This window comes from Vulpes lagopus, chromosome 7, assembly GCF_018345385.1.
Source record: "Vulpes lagopus strain Blue_001 chromosome 7, ASM1834538v1, whole genome shotgun sequence".
NCBI lineage: Eukaryota > Metazoa > Chordata > Mammalia > Carnivora > Canidae > Vulpes > Vulpes lagopus.
The window spans coordinates 2315784-2341715 of record NC_054830.1 but is presented as its reverse complement, the minus strand read 5'-3'; the positions used below and the strand labels follow the sequence as shown (position 1 = coordinate 2341715).

Genomic DNA, 25932 nt, shown 5'->3' with positions numbered 1-25932 from the left:
CGCACTGCCCGAGGGACGGACCCTGAGCCCACGACGCTCGGGGAGGGAACCAGACACGAGGCCACATGGTGTATGAGTCCATTTATGTGACACATCCAGGATGGGCTCCTCCACGGATGGAAAGGGGGCTAGGGGCGGGGACAGGGATGCTTCTGGAGTGGTGGAATGTTCTGGAGCTAGAGATGGGGGCAGCACAACTTCATGAATGTAGTGAAAACCACGGAATTATACACTTTCAGATGGTAAACTGTATGTTATGCATATTTACCACAGTAATGAAAAATAGAACGAGAACCGCAAGACCGGCCTGCCCCCCTCCCCCCGCTCCTGGCTGCCTGCATAGCGCCTCCTGCTGGCCCCACGCCGGCCCTGCTGTCCGAGGGGTGGAAGCCCACATCCTCCCCATGGCCTGGTCCCCACTGCCCCCGACAGGGCTCCTCACCTAGAGGGAAGGGGCTCTGGGTGCTGTGCCACATGTGGGCAGCTGCTCACTGTAGGGGGCTCATCCCTCTTCCCAAGACCCCCCGAGGCTCCCTGACCTGCCAGGTCCTACCCGGAGTCACCTCCCCTCTGGCCTGGGCTGGCTTTCCTCCAGAGACACAAAACCTGCTGCTTCCTCCCCTCCCCTCGACCACATCCAAATCCCTCTTCTATGATCCTCTCGTCAGCCCCCGCACTGGCCGCTCCGTGCCGCCCCCCCCATGGCCTGTGCCTCACCCCCTATTACTACTAAATCCCACTCCCTTCACTGCAAAAGCTACATTCATGGATCAACAGAAACCAACCTTGCCGTTGCCCCCAGCCTCCTCCCCTGTGGGAGATGCTGGGCCAGGGAGATGCCACACTGACTGGCCTCCGTTTCCCTGTGTAGGGTGGAGGTGGTCGGAGCACCTGTCTCACCTGAGAGCTGCTGTGCGGCCCCCTCACCCCGTCCTCATCTGCTCCTTCGCCCCAGCCCTCCCTCCACCCCACCGTGACCAGCCCCTGCACACACAGGCCACTACTCTGGCCCATTCTCCTTCCAGATGGTAACCAGGGCTGAGTGCCTCTTCCCCACGGCGGGGCTGCACCCTGGCTGGGCCACACCCACGTCCTCAGCCCCCGGGGACCCTGAATTCGGGGTCACCAGCACCTCTTACAGACTACAGGTGAGTCTTCTCTATGGCCGGCTCACCCGGGGTAAGCTGCCTGTGCCGTCTGTGAAATCTAGACACCCCGGCCGAGAACCAGACAGACAAGACAGATGGACAGCCAGCCCTAGCAGTGCATGAACCCACGACTGGTTTAATGACGATGCTGCACTTCACAAGAACAAGGCTAGCTCTGCACCAGGCGCCCCTCCGTCCCCAGCCCCTGCACTTAGCCCCACGCACACTTGCGGCTGCAGACACACTTTGCGCCCCTCTCTCTATCCCAAGGCCCAGGCCCAGTCCACAGGCTGGGGGACACACAGTCTCGAGCACGGCCAGCTCCAGGGCTCTGGCAACTGCACGAGGTGAGGGTGTGGCAGAGTCAGGATTATTTTCTTAAAAAAAAAAACTCAAAGAACGACCAATCAAAATACACACATCTATGTACACTGTCCCTTGTCGTCCCTGCGGCAGGCAGATCAGGGCTGGGGAGGAGGGGTCCCTTCCCCAAGTTCAGGCAGGTTTGGCTGATTGGGAGCTGTGAGCGCTGTCCCCCCCGACCCCCCAGTGGGTAGTGGGTGAGCCACCACTCCTGCCCCACCAGGCTTAAATTTTCTGGGACTGATCTACAAACAAACAAACAAACCCAAAGAAAAATCACAAGTACATATATACACGTGCACACACATGGCCACGGGGACCTGGAGGGGCTCCGTGCAGGCCTCCCTGGCTTTGCAGGACCCACCTCGCCCAGGCCTGCTCCACCCCGTCCCCGTCCGCTCCATCAGCACCCCTTGATCGGAGGCACGGCGGGGGGGGGGGATGCTCACAACCTTGGCCACGCCCAGGCTCTCCCTTCCTCCATTTCTCCTGGTCTGGAGACAAGGCAGGAGTGGATGGGCCCATGGGGCAGCTGGACAGAGCAGAGGGCCATGAGGCAGGCTGGGGGAAGCTCAGGAAGTATCTGGAAGGACCTATAGGTACCTCCTCCCCTGGCTGCCCCAAGGCCAATGGCACCAATGGCAGGACCCAACCAGGGGGCCTAGGGTGTGGCCAGGGGCTAGGGAGGAGGGCCAGATGCCCACAGGAACCCTCTTAGGGTCGAGTCTGCCCTTGGGTTATCCTGACTGGCTGCCCAGCAAGCCGCGAGAACCCGAGTCCTGCTTGGGGACAAAACAGGGCTGTGACCCCCGTTAGTAACAAGGACAGTGCAGGGTCAGGGTAAACACAAGACAGCCGATGGACCTGACTCGTTTTCCTCAGACAAGTCCATCTCAAGATGACGTCCTTCGGCACGGAGACTGCCCAGGGCCTGCTTCTGACGTGGTGCCTCTGGAAGAGTCAGCGGCGTGGCTGCCGGGGCAAGGACAGCAGGACCAGCCGCAGAGAAACCTATCAGGTGGCTCTGTCCCTTCGATCCATGTGCTGACCTCGGCAGTCCGCCCAGCCCCAGGGGTCTGTCCTGTAGGCATGAGTGGTGGTGGCGGTGGCGGCGGCAGTGGCAGTGAGCACGTGCTTCTGGGAAGAGCATGCAGCCCCGACGATGCAGCGGCGGATGCAGATGGAAGCAGGCTGGGTCCCAGGAAGTGTCCATCGTGCTCTGAGCACAGCAGCCAGATGGTCCCTGCTGGGGCCACCCAGGATGGAGGGAGCCGGGCCCCCTCCTGCTGGTGCCCGGCCACGTCCCCGCCCCAAACACCGGCTGCCAGGGTTCGCAATCAGGCTTTAATGAGAATCTTCGGGGTCTCTCCAGGCCCGACTCCCCGCCCGCCCCCTCTGGGGACCGTGAGCTGGGGAGGGGAGGGTCCATGCACGCCGACGAGAGGTGGTACTCTTCCGACCCGGATGGAGGCCCGAGGGTTTACCGGATCCTGGTGAAGAGGTTGAGCACTGACACGGATTCCTGCGGGGCACAAAGGAGGCACCGCTGAGCCTGCGGCCCTTGGGCGGCCTCCCTGTAATCGCGGGCCACTCAGCCAGGCCACCCGGGCTAGGTGCCAGGCAGCAGGGGGGTGGGAAAAACCTCTGCCTGGAAGGCATGCGGGGCTTTGGGCACAGGGGCCTGCAGGCACCGTTCCCAGGACCCCGAGGTGTGCGGGGAGCCAGGCTCCGAGCACCTGGTACCACGCGGCTGGGGCTGCTCGGCGATGGGGAGCAGAGAGAGAGGGGACCCTGGGGAGAGTGTAGCTGATAGGGTAAACAGGGCTGGTCAGGCGGCGGGGCGAGGGGGAGCCCCCAGGACTGAGGCTGAGGGGACGCGCGTGGGGGAACATCTGGCACTGATACCGACCCACTTTACCTTTGTCGAACGGGTTTTGCTAAAGACGTTCCAGAACCTCAGTGTTTCGTCCCCAGCACCAGTGACTATGGCCTCTCCATCGGGGGACATGGCCTGTGGAAGGAGACAGACCCTTCCTCATCCTTTTGTCCTGCAGACACCCCTCCTTGGACAAAGCTACCGGAATGGAGCAGAGGGGCAGAGGGGTGCAGGGGGAGTTGGGGGCTCAAGGGGGTGGGCCCCACCGAGGCTGCATGACAGAGCGAGGTTAGAGCATCCTGGTAAAAATGCAAGGCCGTCCCCCACCCACCGCAAGGAGACAGTCTGTTCTGTACAATCAGACAAATGATATGTGGGTTTAAACACAAAACATTTTCTTCTGAGAAGAAAAAAACAACGGGGCACATCTGGAGAGAGTGGTCCTTTCTCCAAGCCCGATCAAACGGTGGTCTGGTGAAATGTCCAGAGAGCAGCTGAGCACTCGGACCCGGGTTATCCACAGAGACTCCTTCCGTGCGTGTGCACACACACAGATGAGTGGAGGAAGGCAGGGGCGGAAAACAGATACCAGGTGGTGGGACAACCTGGCCTTTACAGATGTCCCCTACTGCAGTCCTGGAGGCCGCCCAGGCCGGGTGACGCTGAGGCAGGGGCTGCACAATGCCTCTCAGGCGCATGGGGCAGTGCTGTTCTTCCAGAACCCGGTCAGGGCAGACTCACCAGGTACAGGACCCTGTACGAGTGCCCGGTCAGCTTTGCCACCTGGGTCAGGGACGGGTACTTCCAGACCAGGATCTGGTTCTGCGAGTAGCCGTGCGTGCTCACCTGGGGGCAGAGAAGGCACTGTCAGAACCCAGGCCCCCCTTCGGTGGCCCCGGGGCTCAGATGCAAGCAGTGTGACGCTCCCACCCAGGCAGCAAGGCTGCCGGAGCCTGTGTCTTAGGCTCGCCAAGCAAGAGGCCACAGGGGACAGCCCTTGCTCCCTGCACTCTGGCTGACGGCTGGATTTGACCAGAGCCACACAGCGCCTGAGAGCTATGTGAACCTCTCCAGTGCGCGCTGGGCGGGAGGGCCTGCATCCAGAATGGGCACATCCAGACATTCCAGTCTTCCAAGACATGGGTGGCAGGCGCCCGGCCAAACCTCAGGACCCTAGGGGAAGCCTTGACTGGGCCAGGGCTCCCGCGCAGCCCCCACACCTGCACACCCAGGCTCCTTTGCCCCTGCCTCTTCACTGAGGGACCCTGACGGCTTTCTAACGAGGCGGGACGCATGCATACTCCTGCCCGCAGGCCCTACCCAGCCCCGCACTCACCAGCTCGTTGGCGTGCTTTGACCAGGCGAGGTTGCACACCTGGGAGCCTGTGTCGATGCACTGCAGTGGCTGCCCTGTGAGTGTGTTCCAGAAGCGGATGCAGCGGTCAGCTGTGCCGCCGCCAGATGCCAGCAGCCCATGCTGGTGTGGGGACCAGGCAATGGCCTTCACAGCCGCCAGATGCTCCGTGTACTGCTGCACGGGGCTCAGGCTAGAGTGGTTCCAGACCAGCAGCTGCGGGGGCAGTGGCAGTGAGACCTCTGAGCTTGTCTCAGCGCCCCCGCACCCTGAAACACCTGTGGTGGAAGGGACTGGCCTCAGGCCAGGATGGCAGGGAGCCTGCGGTGCCTACCTTGTTGTCGTTGCCCCCTGAGGCGAGGAGCTGGTGGTCCGTGGACCACTTGAGTCCGCACACCTCCTGCCGGTGGCCCTGCAGTCGCCGCTCTGACTGCAGGGGCGGGGTCCGGATGTCCCTCTGCAAAATCATGCGGTCCCGGCTCCCAGATGAGAGCTGGTCAGCGTTCCAGGCCAGTGCCCCTAGAGGCCAGACAGAGGGCAAGGGAGGCTGAGGCTTTGCCCCCCAGAATCACACCTGTCCCCTGGGAACCGAGCGGCTCCTCACCAACGCGCGCCGTGTGGCCTTCCAGCATGGACAGCTTCTTCCCTGCAGCTGCATCCCAGATCTGCACGAAACCCTTGTGCGTGCCCACGGCCACCAGGTTCCCCTAAGACCAATCACATGGGGAGGGAGCAGACATCAGGCCCCACATGGGGACCTCTCCCTCACCCTCCTTGCTGCAGGCCATTTCTTTGCAAGATCCTCTGGGCCAAAAGGCTACCTCTCCTTGGAAACCTCTAGGAAGATGGTCACACCAACACACAGGTTTGTTAAAATCCAGCTAACAGACACACTAATCATCTGCGCTTCAATGTGCGGCTGCCGCACCAGCTGTGAAGGCGAGGGGGAGCCGCCTGCAGGGGATTGAGTGTGACCCAGGGTCTCTGTGGAGGAGCCCTATAACTGTAACCATCTTTCTCAGGCTGGGGACAGGCAGGGGTGCCGATGCCACTCTTGGAGCTTAGACGAGTGACCTCCAGCCTGGGTTCTGGCTCCTGTGGGTCTCTGAAGCCCTCCCAGCACTGTGAAGGGCCCCTGCCAGCGAGACCAGGTCAGATCTCCCCTGTGCCAGCCCTGCCCAGCCAGGGGACGGGGCCTGTGTACTTACCCGTTCAGACCAGCCCACAGATGTCACTGAGTCCCCTTCCACTGAGAGGTCACAGAGCCGGGTCACCTGGGGAAAGGGGACATGGTCAGTGTGAGTGGACATACTGCCCACTGGGCCTCCAGGAACCCCCTTACCATCTGTTCAACCACCCCCCCTGTCTATCCCCCAAACACCCATTAATTTGCTCAGGCCTATGGGCCCTGGTGTCAGCGCTGAGACGCAGGGTAATGCAGCTGGAGTGCTCAGGAGGCTGCACGCTGGGAGGGGACACACAGCAGCACAGACCTAGGGGAGGGGCGCCCGGGTGACAAGGCACCATGTCATGGGTGCAGGGCACCAGCTGCTGTGGGCAGAGGAAGGGTGGTCCTCTCTTTGGGGCGGCTTCACGTGCCTCCTTGGAGCCCACTTGCATTCAGTTTTACTCCTGACAACAGCCCACTCCAAAGAGCAGTGGCCTTAAACCCCAGCTGCCACTCGGAGAGACCCGCTGCCTGGGTAGGTGGGTGGACCGCCACCAGGAACATGGCCCCCTCGGCTGTCCCCAGGCTGCGCCTCTCCCGCTGACACAGGCGGAGGCCGACTGAGACCCCCACTGCCCCCCCAGCACATGCTCCCCGAGCAGGGCCACCTGGCTGGTGCAAGCGCTCCACAGGTACACGCAGGTCCCCAGCCCCACGCTGAGCACATTGAGGGATGACCAGTCCACCAGGTTCAGGTAGAAGTCGTCCTGCAGCTCCGGGGCATCCAGGACCTTGAAGGGGATCTTGGAGATCTTGCGTGTAGGTTTCCGTGGCGACCGCAGTAGCTTCTGACTACAGAGAGATAGAGGCCCCCTCGTGGGTCTGTGCTGGTGTAACCTAAGGCAACCACGGTCTCCTCCCCATTCTGCAGCCCTAGAAGCCGTAGGCTCCCTCTCAGGGTCTCCTACTCACCGGGCCCTGACTCCAGCTGCCCATGCGATCCCAGGCTATGGGTGACCCAGTGGCCACCAACCTCTCCACCATCAGATGTTTGGCCGCCTGGAGCTCTTTTTTTTTTTTTTTTTTTAAAGATTTTATTTATTTATTCATAGAGACACAGCTAGAGAGAGGCAGAGACACAGGCAGAGGGAGGAGCAGGCTCCATGCAGGGAGCCTGATGTGGGACTCAATCCCGGGTCTCCAGGATCACGCCCGGAGCTGCAGGCGGCCCTAAACCGCTGCGCCACCGGCGCTGCCCTCGCCTGAAGCTCTGACAGCCACATCATGCCCTTCTGCCTGGCACGTCCTCTGGGGACCCCTCCCTGACTCCCGTCTGGGTGCAATGCCACGGAGTCTGTGCTGCATCCTCAATGTGGGAGGTGCCCCGGGCCACCGCTGTACCCTGAGCCCAGTTCTAGAACCAATCTTGGCTCCTAAGCACCACTTGGCCGCCCGCCCCGTCCCATCCTGGCCCATGCAGGCCCAGACTCACCTTTTGTTGCTGACTGGGGACAAGGAGTAGGGAGACACATCGTTGCCATCGTCAGGGCTGGAGCGCTTGGTGCTGAGGGAATACTGGGGGCAGGGGAGGGCAGACAACAGCTGAGTGGAGCCTCAGCCTGAGCTCAGGGACCTCCCACTCAGAGCCCTGGTGCCCCTGCCCAGCTGGCGGCTGGGCAGGAGTGTGGGGTGCACACTGACCCCGGGGGGAAGCACTGGCCAGAGGCATGGCCTGGGCTCCGGGGATCCAGAGAAGCAAACCAGGCCTCATGCCCGAGGCCTCTGGACTGTGACTTGCCAGTGTCCACCTCTCCACCCCCCCAGCCACCAGCACCCCAGCCATCTCTCAGGAGACCCAAACAGGCTCCGACACTGCCCCGGGGCTGCCCCAAGGCTCTGGACCATGCATGTGAGACCTGTTCCAGGGCTGCCTTCGTGGCAGTAGGAGAGCAAACTCTTGGCTGGAGGCATGGGGTTAAGCGGCTCCGAAGGGGAGCTCGGGAGGAACAAGTGGGGAGAAGCCAAGCTGGGTGGCCTGGAGCGGTGCAGGCTGCCAGTGGGGAGGCAGCAGGCTCACCGTAAACAGACCCTTCTTCTCGGGCGTGGAAGGCTGCAGCCGGCGGTCCTCTGTCTGCGGGTCCTGCACCTTCTCGATGCCGGCTCCCAGCAGTTCGTTCTTCAGCAAGGCAGAGTAGGCCAGGCCGTCTGCAGGCAGGGGCTCCATGAGGCCAGGGAGGGGCTGGGGGGGGTGTGGCTGGGGCAGGGGGACTGGACTCCTGACCTTTGCCGTTGTCTGACGTGGCATCCTTGGCTTTCCGATTTTGGCTGGGGGACTTCTCATTCTCCTGTGGGAGGGAGGGAAAGGAGGCAGGGCCAGCTGGAGCAACCTGCCCAGCCCACCCCCCAGGCCCCCTGCCCTCTGGGCAGCCCCTCACATTGATCCTGTGGAAATTCACGCTCCAGTTGGCACCAGCTCTGGAGGGGATGAAGCGGTCTCCATGCTTGCTGGGGGAGGACACGGGAGAGTTGGCAGGCGTCAGGGTTCGCCGCATCTCCGCAACCTGCAATGACGACAGGGCTGGTGCCTCAGAGCCCCCCAGCATGAAGTGCCAAGGCCAGCCTCTCCTCTCACACCCGGAGGCCGGGCCTAGCCTGGCTCCTTGCACTCAGTCTCTGGCCACCGAACCAGGGGATTGATTTCGAGGTCCAGGAGGAGAGGTGAAATGGTAGGTGAGCCATGCGCTCGGTTTGGCGTGACAGGGCTTTTATTTCCCAGCCATCACAAACAGCTGGAGAGGGAACAGTACAGACCTAAGGCCCCTGACTCCCTGGGCACTGAGAGCTGCTGCCCCATCTCCATCAAACAAGGACGGTCCCTCCACAGAACCTCGACTCAGCAGAACCAGGAAGTGGGCGCGGGGGTATAGCTCCCAAGCTCCCAGCCAAGCAGCCCACCCCTCTCAACTGTTGCAGGAATGTCCTTTCTCTCTTTTTTTCTTATACTTTATTTACTTATTTGAGAGAGAGCGAGCACAGTGGGGGGTGGGGGGCACAACTCTCCACTGAGCAGGAAGCCCAATGGGGCTCAATCCCAGGACCCTGAGATCCTGACCTGAGCCAAAAGCATATGCTAAGCTGACTGAACCACCCAGGCACCCCTGGAAGGTCCTTTTTCTATAAGGGATCTGCTGTGGGTTCAACTGTGTCTCCCAGAAGGACATGAAGTTCTATCCCCGAGCACCTGGGAAGTGACTTTATTCAGACACAGAGTCTTTGCAGGTGTAATTCAGTTAAGACAAGACCATCCTGGGGGCGTCTGGGTGGCTCAGTGGTGGAGCATCTGCCTTGGGCCCAGGGCGTGACCCCGGGGTCCTGGGATCCAGTCCTGCATCGGGCTCCCTATAAGGATTCTGCTTCTCCCTCTGCTTGTGTGTCTGCCTCTCTCTGGGTCTCTCATGAGCAAATAAATAAAATCTTAAAAAAAAAAAAAAAAAAAAATCCTGGAGTGGGATGGGCCCCAAATCCACACCTTGTGTCCTAAGAGTCAGAGACGCCAACACACAGAGAAGGGGACATGACGATAAGGCAGAGATGGAAGCGATGGCTCTGAAGCCAAGGACTGCTGGCCACATCAGGAGCTGAGAGAGGCAAAGGATGCCTCCACGGGGCCCCCAGAAGGAGCATGGCTCTGGGATACCTCGGGTGGAGCCTGACTGCCAGGCGCCGAGCTTAGAGAGTGCTGAGGGGAGCAGCAGGTACAGCCTGGGGCAGGTCAGGAGCCCAGGACACAGGTGGCATGGCTGAGAGGGGTGAGGCACAGGAAAGAGGCACCTCCAACTCTGCTGGGTTCCTGCAGATAAGGACAGGGCCACCTCAGGCCACCATCACACCTCTGTCCGGTCAGGCGAGCCCCACAGCTCTGAGCCCCTGGGCCCTTCACCTCCTTCTCTGGAGACTGGGAGGGCAGCTCATGTCCCCTGGCCCCCTAGGCAGTCCCGAGCATGTCCCCACAGGAACAGAGGGGAAGCCGATGGTCCATGAGGGCTCCAGCAGCAGAAGGCACACTGGCAGCCCGAGGACTCCCTGGTGTGTGGCTGTGCCTCTCACCTGCCCAGCACCCCATCCCCTGCAGGCTGAAGCCCAGTGGCTCACTGCACCCCTCCAGCCCCCAACCGCGTGGAGCCAGGACTGCACCAGTGGGGCTGCGGTGCCAGATACTCACACAGGGCATCGTGTTCTCATTCTGGACAACAATCTGCCGCAGGAGGCGCCGCTCATACTCCTGGTCCATGGCGCCGCAGGGCAGGCACAGCCCGCCGGCCAAGGTCAGCAGGCCAAGGTCAGCCTGGAGCAGGAAGGACGGAAGAGGTCAGCACCAGTGAGGAGCAGCTCCCTCCACTGCCTGGTGACCACAGGAAACCCTGTGGTGACGGCCGAGTCCTTCTACCATGTGTAGGGCCTTCCTCCCAGGAGCCCAGGGTGCACCCCACAGGCCAGAGAGGCCCCAGGGGGATGGGACAGGGAGGACTGCGACTCCTCTGAGGGACCGTCTGCCAGACCTCCTGGCTTTGTCCTGGTTAGTGCAAGTCTCTCATCTATTCCCGGGCCACGGGGCTCACGCTGGGACCACCCCTCCAACCCATGCACCCCATCGCGCTGCCTTCCTGCTTCAGATCCTCGGAGGCCACAAGCTGCCCCCAGACCATGTCCAGCCCTGACGTGGGGGCTGGACAAGAGCTACCGTCTCAGCATGGATTCCTCCCTGAATGGGGCAGCCTCTGGGTCCTAATGCAAGAACCGGACCACAGTCCTCAATCTACAGGCACTTGTGTGTGCACAAGCGGGGTGGGATTCAGCAGCTCCACTCTGCTCCTGGCCAGTATGCAGAGCTCACACCCACCTCCCACTGAGTTCATCCCAGCTCAGAAGGCTTCTCTGAAGAGGATAAGAAGAGGGGAGGCAGAGAAGAATGTTCTAGAAGGAGGAACACATGGAGGCAAGAAAGGGCTGTGCACAAAAGGGAGGCAGTAGCCACCTCTGAGAGGATGCTCTTCGCCATGAGGCCGGACACCAGGCCCACTGCCAGCAGTTGCTTCCAGAAGCCAACATGAAACATTTGCCAGCCCTACCTCCCCAAGAGCCTCTGGAGGCTGATGTAAGACTTTGCAGGGACAGAGCCTGGCACAGAGGGGGCTCGGAGGACTGCAGCTTCCCCCAATGCACCTGCTCTCTGGCCCAGACCCTCTGTGCACCCACAGTCACCATCGCTGGGCTACTCTGGCTGGAGCCTGGGTCCATGACAGGAAAACATCAAGTTAAAAGACAAAGGCTGGTCAAAAATTGTTAGTTTATGAATTCCAAGGTGTAACACCCTGGAGACGTCAATACTCGCCTTTAAGATCACACTGTCCTGCAACCACCCCCAGCATCCGTCTCCAGAACTTTCTCATCTTCCCCAAACTGAGACTCTGTCCCCAGGAAGCACAGACTCCCCGCTCCCATCTCCACGAGCTTCCGGAGAAGCCACACACACACACACAGCCACGTGCCCCATGAATTCCACTTGTAGGCACACACCCAGGAGGGAGGAAGGCAGAAGCACGCCGGAACTAGTACTAACGCCCTGACTAGCATTACTCCTAGTAGCCACTCAGAAAAAGACTCCCCAGTGTCCGTCCACAGATGAAGGACAAACAGTGGGGGCCACCCACGCACTGGATGTTACTCAACCTTAAAAAGAAAGGACGTTCTGATGCCTGAGGACACTGCTCTCAGCGAGAGAAGCCAGACACAGGAGGACACCTCCTGTATGACCCCACTCATAGGGGGTCCCCAGAGGGTCCTGTCCACGAGACTCCTGAGAAAAGTACTAGCTTCACCTCACCCGGAAGGGAACAAACCTGGGTGTATACCACTCGGCCCTCTCCAGGTGTGGCCACACCAGGATTACTGAGGCCAATCCAACTCCCCAAACGGCCTCTCTGATGGGTTCTGGGACCGGTGGCTGAAGGGCAGGCACGAGCCAGTTCAGTGTTTGACCCTCACCTGCTATCATGGGACACAGAGGCCGGGCCTGACGTGGTCCAGGCCCAGAGCCGGACACTCAGCCAAAGCCAAGCCAACTGGACTCAAATTGGAGGCAAAAGAACGTGGCCACCAGCCACCACGGTGTGTCCCACAGCTTGTACCATGTTAGCAGGCTCGCACATCTTAGCTGGGGCTCCCAGTGCGTGGCCTCACAAACTGCGTGCTTGCACTACCGCCTCGTGCACGTGGACATGTGATGGCTGAGCGAGGGGCAGCAACACCTCAGGGTCACGTGGGGGCAGGGAAAGGGGCGCCTGCCCAAAGGCCTGACTGTCCATGGCCACCAGCCCCCAGGGTCCTCCCTCCACTGGGCCTGGCGTTCCTCTGAGCTCCCCCGGCCTCCGTCCTCCCCACAGGGCCACAGAGTGGGCCTCCTGCTTGGTGAGCAAAGTGGGGCTGAGGCCCTCTGGCTGGGGTAAACCTGTGGGAACAGCCATCCCCTTCTTGGCCACCACCCCCCTTGCATGTACCCTGAATGCCCCAGCAGAGGTCCCCAGACTGGTTCAGCCCATTTGTCACTGAGTTCAGAAGTGAGTGATGGCTGTGTCCCTCACTTCTCTGGGGGTGAGACCCCTTTTCTCACCTTCCCCTTCCAGGCCAGCTCCACGTCGACCTACTGGTCTGCCCCAGGAACAAACCCCAACCACCGTGACCACTCCTGGGGCGGCATGCCCATACGAATTTCTGTCCAGGCCAGAGATGCCCATTCAGAAGACAGTCCTGAGAGTGAGGCTGGGCCACATGCACACCAAGGCTGAGCTCCAGGAGGCCAGCAGCCACTTTGAGGACTGAGAATTCCTTCCCAAGCAGGAGGAAGAGGGACCGGAAGAGAAGCAACCATGGCTCCATTCTGGTAAGTTCTACCACTGAGGGGTACTTTCCCAGAGTTGGGCCAATCAGCTGTCTGCTCCCCTTTGCAGACAAGGAAACGAGGGTTAGAGAGGAAGCTATCTCCCTTGGCCACTGTGTGCAGAGTTCCTGGGGCAGTGAGCCCTGGGGGGACCAGGTGAAGGCCATGTGCAGTCCCTACGCTCAGGGGACGCCCCTCTCCGGCTCTCCCCAGGCAGGGCTGCTCAGGGCCAGGGGGGCTTAGGGGAATGAGGAGCCTCAGCACGGGGAACAGTCACACTGTGCACTACGGGGCTCTAAACCTCTCAGCCCAGGTAGGCTCACTTCCAATGGAAACCAGACCCCCTGCTCACAGAGCAAGGCCACCACGCTTATGTCCTCAGGTGACTCCCTGTGAGGACAGCAGGGCCCAGGAGAAACGAAGTGTCCAGAAGGCAAGACAAACCACAAATGGTTTTATTTAAAAGATGACACAACCGGGAGAAATATGTGCCAGGCGCGGGAGACACAGAGAGGTGCAGGGTGGGAGCGTGGCCTTCCTGAGAAAAGATGCCCACCCTCGCCAGCAGCTGGAGGGCAGCAGGTGCCCACCTCCGGCGCCCCCTCGGGCCGCCCAGCCGCAGGGAGAAGGCAGGCTCACGCACTCCCTGGCAGGAGCTGAGACCCAACTTCTAAGGACGGCAACTTGGCAGCTGCTTCCTAATTTTCAAACGCACATCCTTTCTGATGCAGTAGCTCTGCTTCTAAGAATTTGCCCGTAGTAGCTGTGTGTGCAAAACCACGTGTCCAAGGACAGCGTCGGCAGGCTCGTTCCCCGCCAGGGGACAGGGCAGCCAGCGTGGCGCCAGCTCCCTCCGGGGGCCCGGGGCACATTGGGCAGCCCAGGTCGGCTGTGGGAGACACCGAGGGGGCAGGGGCCCGGAGCAGAGGGAGCCTGGTTTCCTCAGGTGCGTCAGCTTGTATTTCTTGGATTCTGTGTCCCGTGAACATGTTCACCAAAGAAACAGGCCGGTAGGGGAGACGGAGCTGCAGGGCCCAGGGCCGGGGTGCGGCCAGCAGGGCACCCCAGCCTCTGCCCCTCAGACAGAAGGTCCTCCTGATACAATACCCAACAGCGTGCGGTGATGCTTCTGTGAACGAGCTGTCATCTGCTCCCCTGCCCCCGCCCCCAGGGCTGAGCCCGAGCTGGAAGGCAGCAGGGGATCTGGTGTCCAGGTCAGGTGAGGGGGGCCAGAGCCCTCGGCCACTTGCTGCCACTGTCCCCTCCACGGGGTACGGTCACTGGGGGACCAGTGCACCTAGCAAGCCAACCCTTAAGAAGGGGGTCTCCTGGGGCAGCCCCGGTGGCGCAGCGGTTTGGCGCCGCCTGCAGCCTGGGCTGTGATCCTGGAGACCCGGGATCGAGTCCCACATCGGGCTCCCTGCATGGAGCCTGCTTCCCTCTCTCTCTCTCTCTCTTTCTCTCTCTCTCTCTCTGTCTCTATGAATAAATAAATAAAATCTTAAAAAAAAAAAAAAAGAAGAAGGGGGTCTCCCCTTCTCTCGCAGTGGCCCCCGGAACGAAGAGCCAGGAGGCCCACCTTCTGCCCCTGCCTCAGACGAGCTTCCAACCTGCCCGCCTGTTCTTCTGGGAGATGGCCAGCACCCCAGTCACCTCACAGGATGAGGAGGTTCCCACAGAGCAGAAGCTAGAGTTTGCACAGGTCAGGGACTGCCCAGGCCCCCCGGGCTCTGGCCATGTTCCTCACCCATCCGGGGCCTGAGAGCAGGCCCGTTCCCACCGGCAGCAATGGAGCGCAGCCTCCGCAGCTCCCCGCTAGCCCCGACCTCGCCCAGCCCCGGGAGCGGTGCTCACGTGGCTTCCACCGACTGGGAACTCAGCAAGGATGGCTTACTCTAGGCGTGACCCAGTGGTTCTTGCTGGGACCATCCTCTTTCCCCAACCCCCAGGGGACACTGGGTGGTGTCTGGGGACATGTGTGGTCGTCGCGACTAGGGTAGTCCTGGCATGGAGGGGTGGGGCCAGGGACACCCTCTCAGAGAGTGGTCCGGCTGGAATGTTCACAGTGCCCGGCAAACCTGCTCTGGGGCCAGGCCAGGGAGACCAGCAAATAAGGGAGATGATGAGACACGTGGCTGTGCCTGGCATCAGCAAGGACCAATGACACAACATGTGGCACTTCCACCTGCCTCCCAGCCTCCCGGAGCAGGGTGCAGCCACGGGGGGTATCGCAGGGGCACTGGCCTGGACACGTAGCAGTCCCCTCTCCAGGCCTGGGTGCAGCACAGGCCACATCTCCTCCCAAGTTCGTGCTGGGCCCAGGACGGAGCACTCTGCTTCCAGAAGCACTCACCAAATTTCAAGTTCTCGAAGGTCCTGTTTATCTCGAAAAACCGGTCCCTCCTGGGTTAGAAGTTGTAAGGCTCTTCAATAAGCCAAAAGAAATGAAATGTCCCCACAACAGGGCTTTCACGACTTGGTGTTTGAGGATGACCTTGGCCTGGGTGTGGCTACCTATGAAATGGAGTACACCAGAGGCTCTTCCCATTGTGACGACCACATGTCCTTGACACCACCCGGCATCCCCTGGCAAATTGTCCTGGGTGAGGGTAACTCCAGTTTCTGTGGGAGAAGCCATCTGCAAACAGGTCGAGGTCAAGCGGCACCTGGTATTACCCACACGGGTATGAAGGAGCCTGTGGACACACACCCTGCCACGTTCTGTGTGGGCACAGGGCCCCAAATGAACAGGATACCACTCTTGGCCCCTGTCACAATGACAGCAGCAGATCCTGCCCCCACCCTTCCTCGGGCCAGCATAGCTCCAGGTCCTCTACTTAATTCCTCCCCCAGGTGCAATGCTATCTCCCTTCCACAAAGGAGGAACCGGCTGCGAGCACCCGTAGCTGCTCAGATCATGCTGCTGCACCAGCGGGAAGAGTCCCCAGGCCCAGCACCAGAGCCAGCTGCTTGAAGATCAAAGGCCTGCTCTGGATTGGGGCATCACATCATACCACATGTGAATATTCGCTGGTGGCTTCTTGCAGGAACCATCCACCAATAAGGAATATACTGGTAAATGGCTGTGGGTTCCCTGGGAACTGACACCACAGGGCACAGCCCATCACAGGACCCCTGAACTCTCCAGAGGAACATGCACCTGAGAGATCCACAGGCAGAGGCTGCCAGAGACCCGGAGGCAGCTCTGGATGTTCCCACACTACCGACTAGCAGCCCTTTCCTCCTGAGAAGACCGGAGCGTCTTGCCGGGGGCCCAGGAGGTGGTCATATTCTTCTCAGCTGGTCTCTAAGAGGTTGGGGAAGTAGCACATGAGAAAGATCCAACGAGAAAAAGGGGGAGTTGTTCCATCTTCTGCTCACATGGGAGCCTCTGGCTTTGCTGCTTCTGTCTCCACTCAGGCAGACTTGTAAGCAGCCCTCACAGCAGCCCCCCAACACACACACACACACACACACACACACACACACACACACACACCACCATACCGTCCTAGAAAGGTCTATCAGATAAAGATAAAGGAGAGCTTCAGAAACGGGCAGACCTGGCTTTGAGTCCTGGCTTCAACTCCTACTGGCCTAGCAGCTTCTCTCTGAAGTGGGTTAAAGGGATATGGCCACCTACGTTGCTATAAAACTGGGCGGGACTTCTGTGAAGCAGCCAGCAGTGTGCCTGACCCAGAGGAGAAGCTAGGAAGTGGTGGCTGATCCCAGGGGCTCGGTGACAGGAGCACAACAGACCCCAGATATGCCTGCCTCCTGCTCCTCTGTCGGCAGCGTGTGCAGTCTGTGGCACGGGAAGGTTCCCCGGCAGCCACGGCTGCTGCTGTCCACTGAGGAGCTGGCCCCAGCTGCAGGCTGTGTGGCCAGGTGGAACCCCTTCTCCTCCCTCACTGCCCCTGCAGGGGAGAAGAATGGATCTCTCACAAGAGGAGGGAAGACTATGGTCAGTAAGAGACGTAGAGCCATGTGATGGAGGGCTGGCTGTGGCCTCCAGACCTCAACTAGAATGCCGGCTTCTAAGAGCCCAATAGTTGCTGCACAGAATGGGATTTTTGAAGAGGGAGGTCCCCCTGGCAGAGGGAACGTGATGAGCTCGTGGTCCCTCACCTCTCACTATAGCAAAAGGCAAGGCCTGGAAGAGCTGGCATCTAAATGGCACCTAACACAGGTGCTCCTGACACAGGTGACAATGTGCCTCCCCTGGGGGGCTGATGTGAATCACTATGAGAGGCAAGTTGTTTCTGGGGAGGCCAGAAGGGGCCGGTGCCTGAGAAGCAAGTTCCAGCATGCATTCACTCAGCGAATGCTGACACCCCCCCCCCACTCTGTGCGGGCAGGCCCTGGGCTGATCAAGGAGTCCTGTCCCCCAGGGCTGGCAGTCTAGAGGATGTGGCTTTCTGGAGCAAAGGCTCTCCCTTTTAACTCTGTGACAAGGGTCGTGAGAGCACACACCTGGCTCCCCAGGTGAGCACTGCTGCTCTAAGCCTCAGAAACGGGCCCAAGGTCAAGCCACTCATCTCCCAGCTCTCAGCACTGCAAGGTACCCATTCCCCAGTGTGACGTGGTGAGACATCTGGGCTGCAAGGGCATAGGGTCCACAGCAGCCCAGAGGATGCAAACCCCCACGCAAAGGAAAGAAAACTTGGCGATGGCACCTGAACGATGTATGCTCACTTATGTGACTGCAGCTGTGGTTTACGTCAGAGGGCCAGATCTGAAGGCTGGACAGGCCTTAAAGGCTTCAGAGTGAGCCCCCTCACGACTGCATCTGCTTGCACACCTGCAGGGACAGGGAGCTGACCCCCTCAGGGAGCCCTGAGCATCAGAAAGTGCCTCCTCAATAGGTCTCACCATGGATCCCACTTCCAGGTCCCAGGTAAGGACAGAAGGAAACCCTAAAACCTAGTATGCTTTGGGCAGGGAACCCCAACCACCCCTGCTGACACTGCGGCCCCATCCTTCTCTGTGGGCAGCCATCATGGGCACCACAGGGGGCTGAGCAGCATCCCTGGCCCCCACCCACTTGATGCCAGAACACCCCCAGTACGATAATCATAAACATTGCCAGACGTTGCCTCCAGGAGAGAAACCCTGCTTTACAGGAATCCTTAAGGGGAGAGTGGCTTCCCTCAGGCTCAGTAGACCAGCGCGGACCTTTCTCTTACTGTTCAGCCTTAAGTGCAGACAGACAAGCTCCAAGAAGCAGTCAGACCCTCTCTTGCTCACTCCATCCTCTCCCCACCCCACCTCCCGCCCAGCCAGCATCTCCTTTTTTCCCCTTATCATAGGACACTATGCAAACACATGTCTGTCCCATGTAAATCAGTGGTTCCTTTCTCTGGAAAGAGAATATGCAAAAAGGCACCGGAATCTGGAAGGAATGGTCTGCTGCTCTAGAGAACTGCACATGTCTAGGGAGGCTGGGTGTAAGGAGCACGCTGGAGGCAGGAAGAGGGAAAGGGAACGCCGGAAGCACAGTCTACCAGGCCGGGCCATGTCCTGGGGCCAGTGGCAGGGAGGTGGGGCAGGACGGGGAGCCGGGAGTAGCAAGAGATGTGCCTCTATGGACCAAAGGTGGGGTCACATGGAAGGGAGCACTGGGGAGCAGGGGGACCAGACTGTGCCTGCCCAGTCCAGGTGAGGAAGCAGGTGAGCCTGAGAGGAGGGGGGCAGAGAGGATGGCCCCAAGTGAGGCTGGGGTGGGGAAGGTGCAAGGAAAGAGTGGCCTCTTCCGGGCTAACTCAACCCGGGTGCCTGCAGGACAACCAAACAACGACTGGCACCGGCCACATGGGCCTGGAGTTCTGGAGCCAGCCTCAGGCACCAGCAGCAAATGAGGACAGGAAGCTAAGTGTGCCCGCCAAGAAAGCATGTGGAGAGCAGACAAGCATCTGGGTTCAAATCAGAAATAAGGGTCGCCACACGAGAACCTGTACTCAACTGTTCGTAGAAGCTGTATCTGTAACAGGTAATAGGTGGAAACAGCCCAAGTGTCCAGCAACTGGCGAGTGGAGAAGCATAATGTGTCCCCCCACACAGGGGCAGATCACTGGGCCACGAACAGGGGCAAGGTGCCCACACACTGTCCCAGGGACGGGCCCTGGGTCCATGACACTCAGGGAGGGAACCAGACACAGGAGGCCCCACAGTGTGTGAGTCCATGTGTGTGACACATCCAGGACAGGCTAATCCACGGACGGGGAGGGGGCTCGTGGGGGCCGGAGGCTGGGGAGGGTATAGAACTGATGCATAATGGAAAGGTTTGTTCGGAATGATGAGAATGCTTTGGAATTAGTGGGGATAGATGCAAAAGCCTGAAGACCACTGGCCTATGTACTTTAAATCGGTGAACCATATAGTGCGGGAATTATATCTGAATAGATCTATTACCAACAAAAATTCAGCAAATAAATAACGAAAAGAAGAGCCAGTGAAGGAGTCTGCTCACTGGCAGGCAGGTATACGAAGCCACAGAGAGTGGAGTCCACAGTCCACTTCTGGGGGGCAGGGGTCATTTATTAGGCATGATGGTTGAGGACTGAACCACTGGTGGGACGCACCATGTGCTCCTGTACCAGTCTCAAGCGAGGAAGCCATAGCAGGAGAAATTAGTCACTTGCCAAGGATGCATGGCTGCTGGGGACACGAATGTCCCCCATCCAGAACGCCAATGCCACATGAGGAGCTCTGGTTGTATGTGGAGTCCCAGCGCTCAGCAGAAGGAGCTGCAGGACGCATCTGGCTCAACACACGCCGCGCCCCCGCCCCCCCCAACACACACACCCCTGCGGCTGCTCTGCACACACCAAATCTCAGGCAGGTGCAGTGAGAGGTAGCCGGGGCAGTGACCAGTGGACTTGACAAGCAGGAGGCTACTAGGGCCTGTGAGGGACCAGAAGCTGGATGGTGGGAAGCAGCGGGGCAGAAGAGGGGCAGCCTAGTAGTCCTTTCCCAGCTCTCGAGGCCTCTGGCTCCCTGTGCCAACTCCCAGAAGGGGCCAAACGCACCCTATCCTCGGGCCACTCCCGCCCTTGAGCACCCACTCAGGCAGTGCTCTGGAGCTCCAGCCTTACCAGGCACTATGCAGGCCCTGGGGAGAGTCCCTGCCCTCAGAGGGCTCTCGGTCTCAACCCAGGCCCGTCTCCCCCCTCCCCGACACTGTGGATATTTGGAGCCATCCTGAGCACTGGGCGGGGAAGGGGGCAGCATCCCTGACCCCACCCACTCGACACCATGAGCATCCACAGTCGTGATCACCACAGATATCCCAGACAGCACCAATGTCTCGGCTTGAGAACCTCTGCTCCAGGAGAGTTACGATGGTACTGCCATTCTGCTGGTTCCTAAAAGACCACGTCCCTTGATCTTGACACCTGACATGGGTCCCCAGGATCAGCCCTCCAAAAGAATGATCTGGGATCCTCGCCTGGCTCGGTGCTACCAGGCAAAAGGTCCCCACCACCAGTCCCACTCTGGTCCCCACACCCACCAGGCCAGAGGCCCCAACCGAATAGCACGGGGAGATCTCCTGCTGAAAGAGAGGACCTGGTGTGAGAACGGAGGCAGACTGGCTTTTGAAGACTCACCGCCTCCCCAGCTGCTTCCCAGCACTTCTCCCCTGGCCCCAAACGGCCACCACCACCGGCTGGGCCCCGGGGTCTGAGATTTCCCCAGAGAAACAGTCATGGGAGCCTGAAGAGCCAGCCCGGCTAGCTCCCCGGACACTGCCCACCACCCAGCAAAGCAACTGTCCTTTGAACCGAGAGCCATCCACGGGCCAGAAGCCTGGTGTGCAGAGCGGGAGAGCCCATCACCCTCCCTAAAACGCTCCTGGAGCAGTGGGACCCCGCTCACTCGGCGCTCGGCGCAGCACCCTGGAATCGCACGGCAGCCAGCCAGTCTAGTACTCCTGAGACGGAAGGGACCCTTGACCTCAGAGGCCAGGACGGCCCACGGGGAATTCTGGACGAACAACAGCCTAGGATGCGTTCTAGGGGACAATGCCCCGCTCTGAGGATTGTCCCCAGATCCCAGATCCCATCAGCCTCTAGTGTGCAGATCCCCGCCCTCCCCGGGACGGGGGGACGGGGGAGACACCACCCGACCTCCTTCATTTCAAAGATCCTCTCACCTGTCCCCGATTTGGGGTAAGGGAAACACCTGTGTATGTTGCGGTGGCCTGTTTCTCCTTTGGGTAAATCCTCCCCCACTGAAGGTGCGGGAAGAAGTTGGGGGGGGGGAGGCGAAGGGGGAGGGTGCAGCCTCACCCACGGGAGGCATGAGGTCATCACTCCGCGGGCTGGAGTGAGAGCAGGAGGGCCAGTTCCCAGTAGGCCGGGCAGCTGGAAGAGGGGATGATTTCTCGGGGACGACGACGCAGGTGCACAGGGCAGGGCCTCCCGCTTCGGGCTGGACTGGGGGAGCAGGGCCAACGGGTGGGGGTGGGGGGCAGGCTGTGATGGGAGCGGCACTCCACACGGGGGGCTCCCGGGAAGGGCCCTGGGATGACAGGGCGGCTGGGCAGCGGTGGGGGTCCGGGCCCCCACGGAGAGCTGGACTCGGGCGGGCTGGCGGCGGGGGGGCGCACGGGGGGCGCCTCGGGGTCTCGGGGCCGCAGGGCGGGGGGAGGGGGCGAGCCCGGCTGGGCCGTGACAGCCCCGGGGCAGCCTCGGTCGGGGCAGGGCTGGAGGAGGCCCGGGCTGGGCGCTTCTCGGGGACAGCTCGGCCGCGCCCTCACGAGCGGGGCTCGGGGGCTGCCGGCGGGGGGCTCGGCCGCGGGGGGCTCGGGGGGTGGGGCGACGCCGGCGGGGCGATGCGGAGGTCACCCGGGCCCGGCGCGGCCCGGGGGGCGGCGTCCGGGGCCGCCGGCTCGGAGTCAGGGGCCCCGGGTGGGCCCGCGCCGCCGTCCGGCCCTGCCCGGCTCGGGGTGGGGGGTCGCGGCCCGGGCCCGGGGGGCGGGTCCCCGCCCCCGCCCCGCCCTGCGGCCGCCTCACCTGGCTCGCTCCGGTCGCCCGCTGGCTCCGCCGACCCCGCCTCTCCCGGCGCCGCGCCGGCCTCCGCCGCCCACAGCTGCACCGGCCGGGCCGCGACCGCCGCCGACAGGACCCCGGGCTCCGCGCTCCTTAATATGGCGGCGGTCGCTGTTCCGCGGCCTCCCGGAGCCCTCCTCCGCCGCGCGCGCTCCCGCGGCCGGCCACGCCCCCGCGCCGGCGCGCTGCGTGCGGCCGCCACGCCCCGCCCCCCCGCGCGCCCGCGCCCCGCCCCGCCCCCCGCGCGACTGCGCCTGCGCGCGGCGGGCATCTCGGGAGGACGTGACGTAGCCCGCGATTCGAATCAATACAGGAAGCGCGGCGCCAAGCGTTGCCACGGGCGACCGGGGCGGGCGGGGTCCCCAGGGCACGGCTGTGCTTCCTTTAGGTGGTGGGTCTGAGCGGGGGACGGGCTCGGGCGCGGGCACTGAAGGGCAGACCCTCCCCCCCGGGCGGGCGCGCCCCACAGCAGGGGCACGTCTGGGTCGGGCCGACCCTGCTGCCCCCGCGGGACGGTGGTTCAGTCCGCGGACTGCGCTCGCACCCAGCGCTGGCCCAGGGGAGGGACAAAAATCCCTGCCCCCCACATGGGCAGAGCATCCAGACACTTTGCAAACAAAATAGGTGGTCGATGACGGGCACCGAGGTGGGGGGCACTTGACGGGATGAGCACTGGGTGTTATTCTGTATGTTGGTAAATTGAACACCAATAAAAAATAAATTTATTATTAAAAAAATAGGTGGTCGAGAAGCTCGGAGAAGTTGCTCACCAGCGTGAGTCATCAGGGAAATGCAATCAAAATCACAGGCGGGGCGCCTGGGTGGCTCAGTGGGTTAAGGGTCGTCGGCCTGCTTCTCCCTTTCCCTCTGCCCGCCCCCCCCAACCTGTGGGCTTTCTCAAGTAAATAAATAAAAAACAAAACAAAACAAAACAGGCACCTGGGTGGTTGGTTCAGTGGTTGAGCATCTGCCCTAGGCCCAGGTCGTGACCCCGCCTAGGGCTCCCCCGCAGGGAGCTTGCTTCTCCTTCTGCCTGTGTCTCTCTGCTTCCCTCTGTGTGTCCCTCACTAATAAAATATTTAAAAAGTAAAAAAGACAACCACAGTCTCACTCCTGACAGGGCAGCTCTGACAGAAGACAACACCAGGAAAAATAACAAGTGTGGGTGAAGCTGCAGAGCAAATGAACCCTCCCCGCATTGCCGGTGGGGTGGAAATTGGGGCAGCCACCTGGAAGGCGGTCAGGCAGCTCCTCCGCGTTGCAGGTTGAATTACCAGATGACCCGGCGATTGATTCCTCTCCTAGGAACCCAGGAGGATTGAAGATGTGTCCACGTAAACATGTCTACCTGGACGTTCTTAGCGTCTTCACAATAAATGAAAAATACAAACCACCCAGATGCCTATAAGGATGACTGGGTGGACAAAATGTGGCATAACCACGTGCAGGTGTATCGTTTGGCGGTAAAAAGCAGCGAAACGCTGACGCTACCAAGTGGATGAGCCCCTGGGACAGAGGCCAGACACAAAAGGCCACTGTATTGTTTCTATAGATACAGAAAGTAAATTGGTGGTCCCCAGGGGCTTCGGGTGGAGGGGCGGAGAGGACTTGGAAGTGACTGCTAGGAACTTTCTTGCTGGGGTGATGGAATGTTCTAAAATTGAATGTGATGACAGTTGCATCACTCTGAATACACTAAAACCAGATGAATCATACGCTTTGAGTGAATTTTATACTATGAGGATTGTTATCTCAATAAAGTCACCATAAAAAGATTCCTGTGTGCCGGGAGCTGAAGGATGAAGAATAATGAATGAAACAAGGGAGTATAGGGTAAGGGGCTGGAGTCTCAAACATGGTGGATGAGGGATATTCAGGCAAAGGTTTGAAGGAAAAGAATATACCACGGCACGCGGTTTCTGTTGGTTTGTTTATTTAATGTGAAATGATGTATGTCACACGTGTGCGCCTTTATCTGATTTCAGTGACTCGGCAAACACCATAGGATCTAGAGCGGCAGGATCTAGTAGAAACATGAGCCACATGAGTAATTGCAAATTTTCTTCTAGCCACATTTAAAAAATACAAAGGGGGACACCTGGGGGGCTCAGCGGTGGACCGTCTGCCTTCGGCTCAGGGCGTGATCCCGAGGTCCTGGGATCGAGTCTCGCATCAGGCTGCCCACAGGGAGCCTGCTTCTCCCTCTGCCTGTGTCTGCCTCTCTCTGTGTGTCTTTCGTGAATAAGTAAATAAAATCTTAAAAAAAAAAAAGGCGTGGGTTTTTTTTTTTTTTGCACATTAATTTTGATTTTTAAAAATATCTCATCAGGGGGATCCCTGGGTGGTTCAGTGGTTTATCTCCTGTCTTCGGCCCAGGGTGTGATCCTGGAGTCCCGGGATCAAGTCCAACATTGGGCTTCGTGCATGGAGCCTGCTTCTCCCTCCTCCTGTGTCTCTGCCTCTCTCTCTCTCTCTCTCTCTGTGTCTCTCATGAATAAATAAAATCTTAAAAAAAAATCTCATCAATGAGGGAGGAATGTGGGGGTTTATAAAAGGACAGCAGGGGAGGTTACCCAGTGTGGTTTCCCACTGCTGTTGCAACGAGTCGCCCCAAACTTACTGTGAGCTGAGCACAGCATAACTGTTATTTTGCCATGCTGGAGGTCAGAAATCTGGCACGAGCCTCCCAGGGTAAAACCCAGGCGTGGGCAGGACTGGTCCCCCTGCACCCCTCCAGGGCCCCAGGGAGTCCCGGCTCCAGCCTTCTCCCACTTCCAGAGGCGCCCCCTCCCCGTCCCTCCTCCGTCCTCACCGCCAGCAGCACGGCGTCTGCACATCTCTGGACGCCCACCCTTTGCCTCCTTCTCGGGAGGACCTGGTGAGGATGCTGAGGCCCCCCGGGAACCCAGGATCACCCCCACCTCAAGATTCATAACTTACCGCTATCTGTAGAGTTCCTTTCATAGCGCACAGTCACCGGTTCTGGGGGTCAGGGAGCAGTGTTTTTGGGGGCCGGTCATCACTTGTGCTGTGTGCCCCGTTCTGTGTCACTAGGTGAAGGTTGCACTGGGCCTTCTGGATTATTTCTTAGAACTGCAATGGGATCTAGTGATCTCAACATACATGTCCATTTCATTTATTTATTTATTTAAAACAATTTTATTTATTTGAGACAGAGCAGGTGCACATAAGTGGGAGGGGGAGAGGCAGAGGGAGAAGCAGACTCCCCGCTGAGCAGGGAGCTGGACATAGGGCTCCACCTCAGGCCCCCAGGATCACGACCTGAACCGAAGGCAGACGCCTGAGACCCCAGCCGTCCCTACGTGTCAACTTTTAAAAAGAAAAAAAAAAAAAAGCATTAAGATGTTACTGATTTACTTACTGAGATTTTGGCACCCCTTCGATCTGGGGCTCCCCCGCCACAGTGCTGAACAAACCCTCTCCTCTCTCTCGTTCTGCTCCTAGAGAGCATTGCTGAATTCCTACTTAACTCATTTTTTTTTTTTTTTTAAAGCAGAGGTTCTGGTTTTGGACAAATTAGAAGTCCAGAGGGGCGGGGATCCCTGGGTGGCTCAGCGGTTTGGTGCCTGCCTTTGGCTCAGGGTGCGATCCTGGAGACCCCAGATCGAGTCCCACATCAGGCTCCCGGCATGGAGCCTGCTTTTCCCTCCGCCTGTGTCTCTGCCTCTCTCTCTCTCTCTCTCTGTGGGTCTATCGTAAATAAATAAATTAAAAAAAAAAAAAAAAAAAGAACTCCAGAGGGGTGACGCAGCCCGGTAAACATTCCAGAAGTCACCCCTGAGTTCTGGCCTGGGCGCTGAGAGGGAACTGGCGGTGCAGGAGCCCAGATGGGTTGGGGCAGGGGCCGGGCCGACACCTGACCCGACCTCAGAACCATAACGAAGGGTGATGGTTTCACTGTGTCCCCCAGAAAGGCGGGTTGAGGTCCTAAGCCCCCAGTACCTGGGAAGGGACCCTTCCTTATAGGGTCTTTGCAGTGAGTTAGGGCGAGGTTAGACCAGAGCGGGGTGGGCCC

The 25932-nt window shown here is 60.0% G+C and overlaps 1 protein-coding gene across 2 annotated transcripts; it reads right to left on the bottom strand.

Annotated features, from left to right (window-relative positions):
• Nucleotides 1-66: 66 nt before the first annotated feature.
• On the bottom strand, nucleotides 67-22056 carry FZR1 (fizzy and cell division cycle 20 related 1). 2 transcript variants are annotated; one of them, XM_041761426.1, is made up of 14 exons: nucleotides 21861-22056; nucleotides 10132-10254; nucleotides 8345-8470; nucleotides 8191-8254; nucleotides 7987-8114; nucleotides 7402-7484; nucleotides 6578-6761; nucleotides 5950-6015; nucleotides 5346-5448; nucleotides 5076-5260; nucleotides 4724-4957; nucleotides 4129-4233; nucleotides 3421-3522; nucleotides 67-3033 (listed from the first exon to the last, which is right to left on the bottom strand). In XM_041761426.1, exons 2-14 carry the CDS (start codon nucleotides 10198-10200, stop codon nucleotides 2992-2994), a joined length of 1491 nt encoding a protein of 496 aa, XP_041617360.1. In that variant the 5' UTR covers nucleotides 10201-10254; nucleotides 21861-22056; the 3' UTR covers nucleotides 67-2991. The 2 variants fall into 2 exon arrangements, with proteins under 2 accessions (XP_041617360.1, XP_041617361.1); XM_041761427.1 differs by having other exon boundaries at nucleotides 3430-3522; nucleotides 21861-22055.
• Between the last annotated feature and the right edge of the window lie 3876 nt (nucleotides 22057-25932).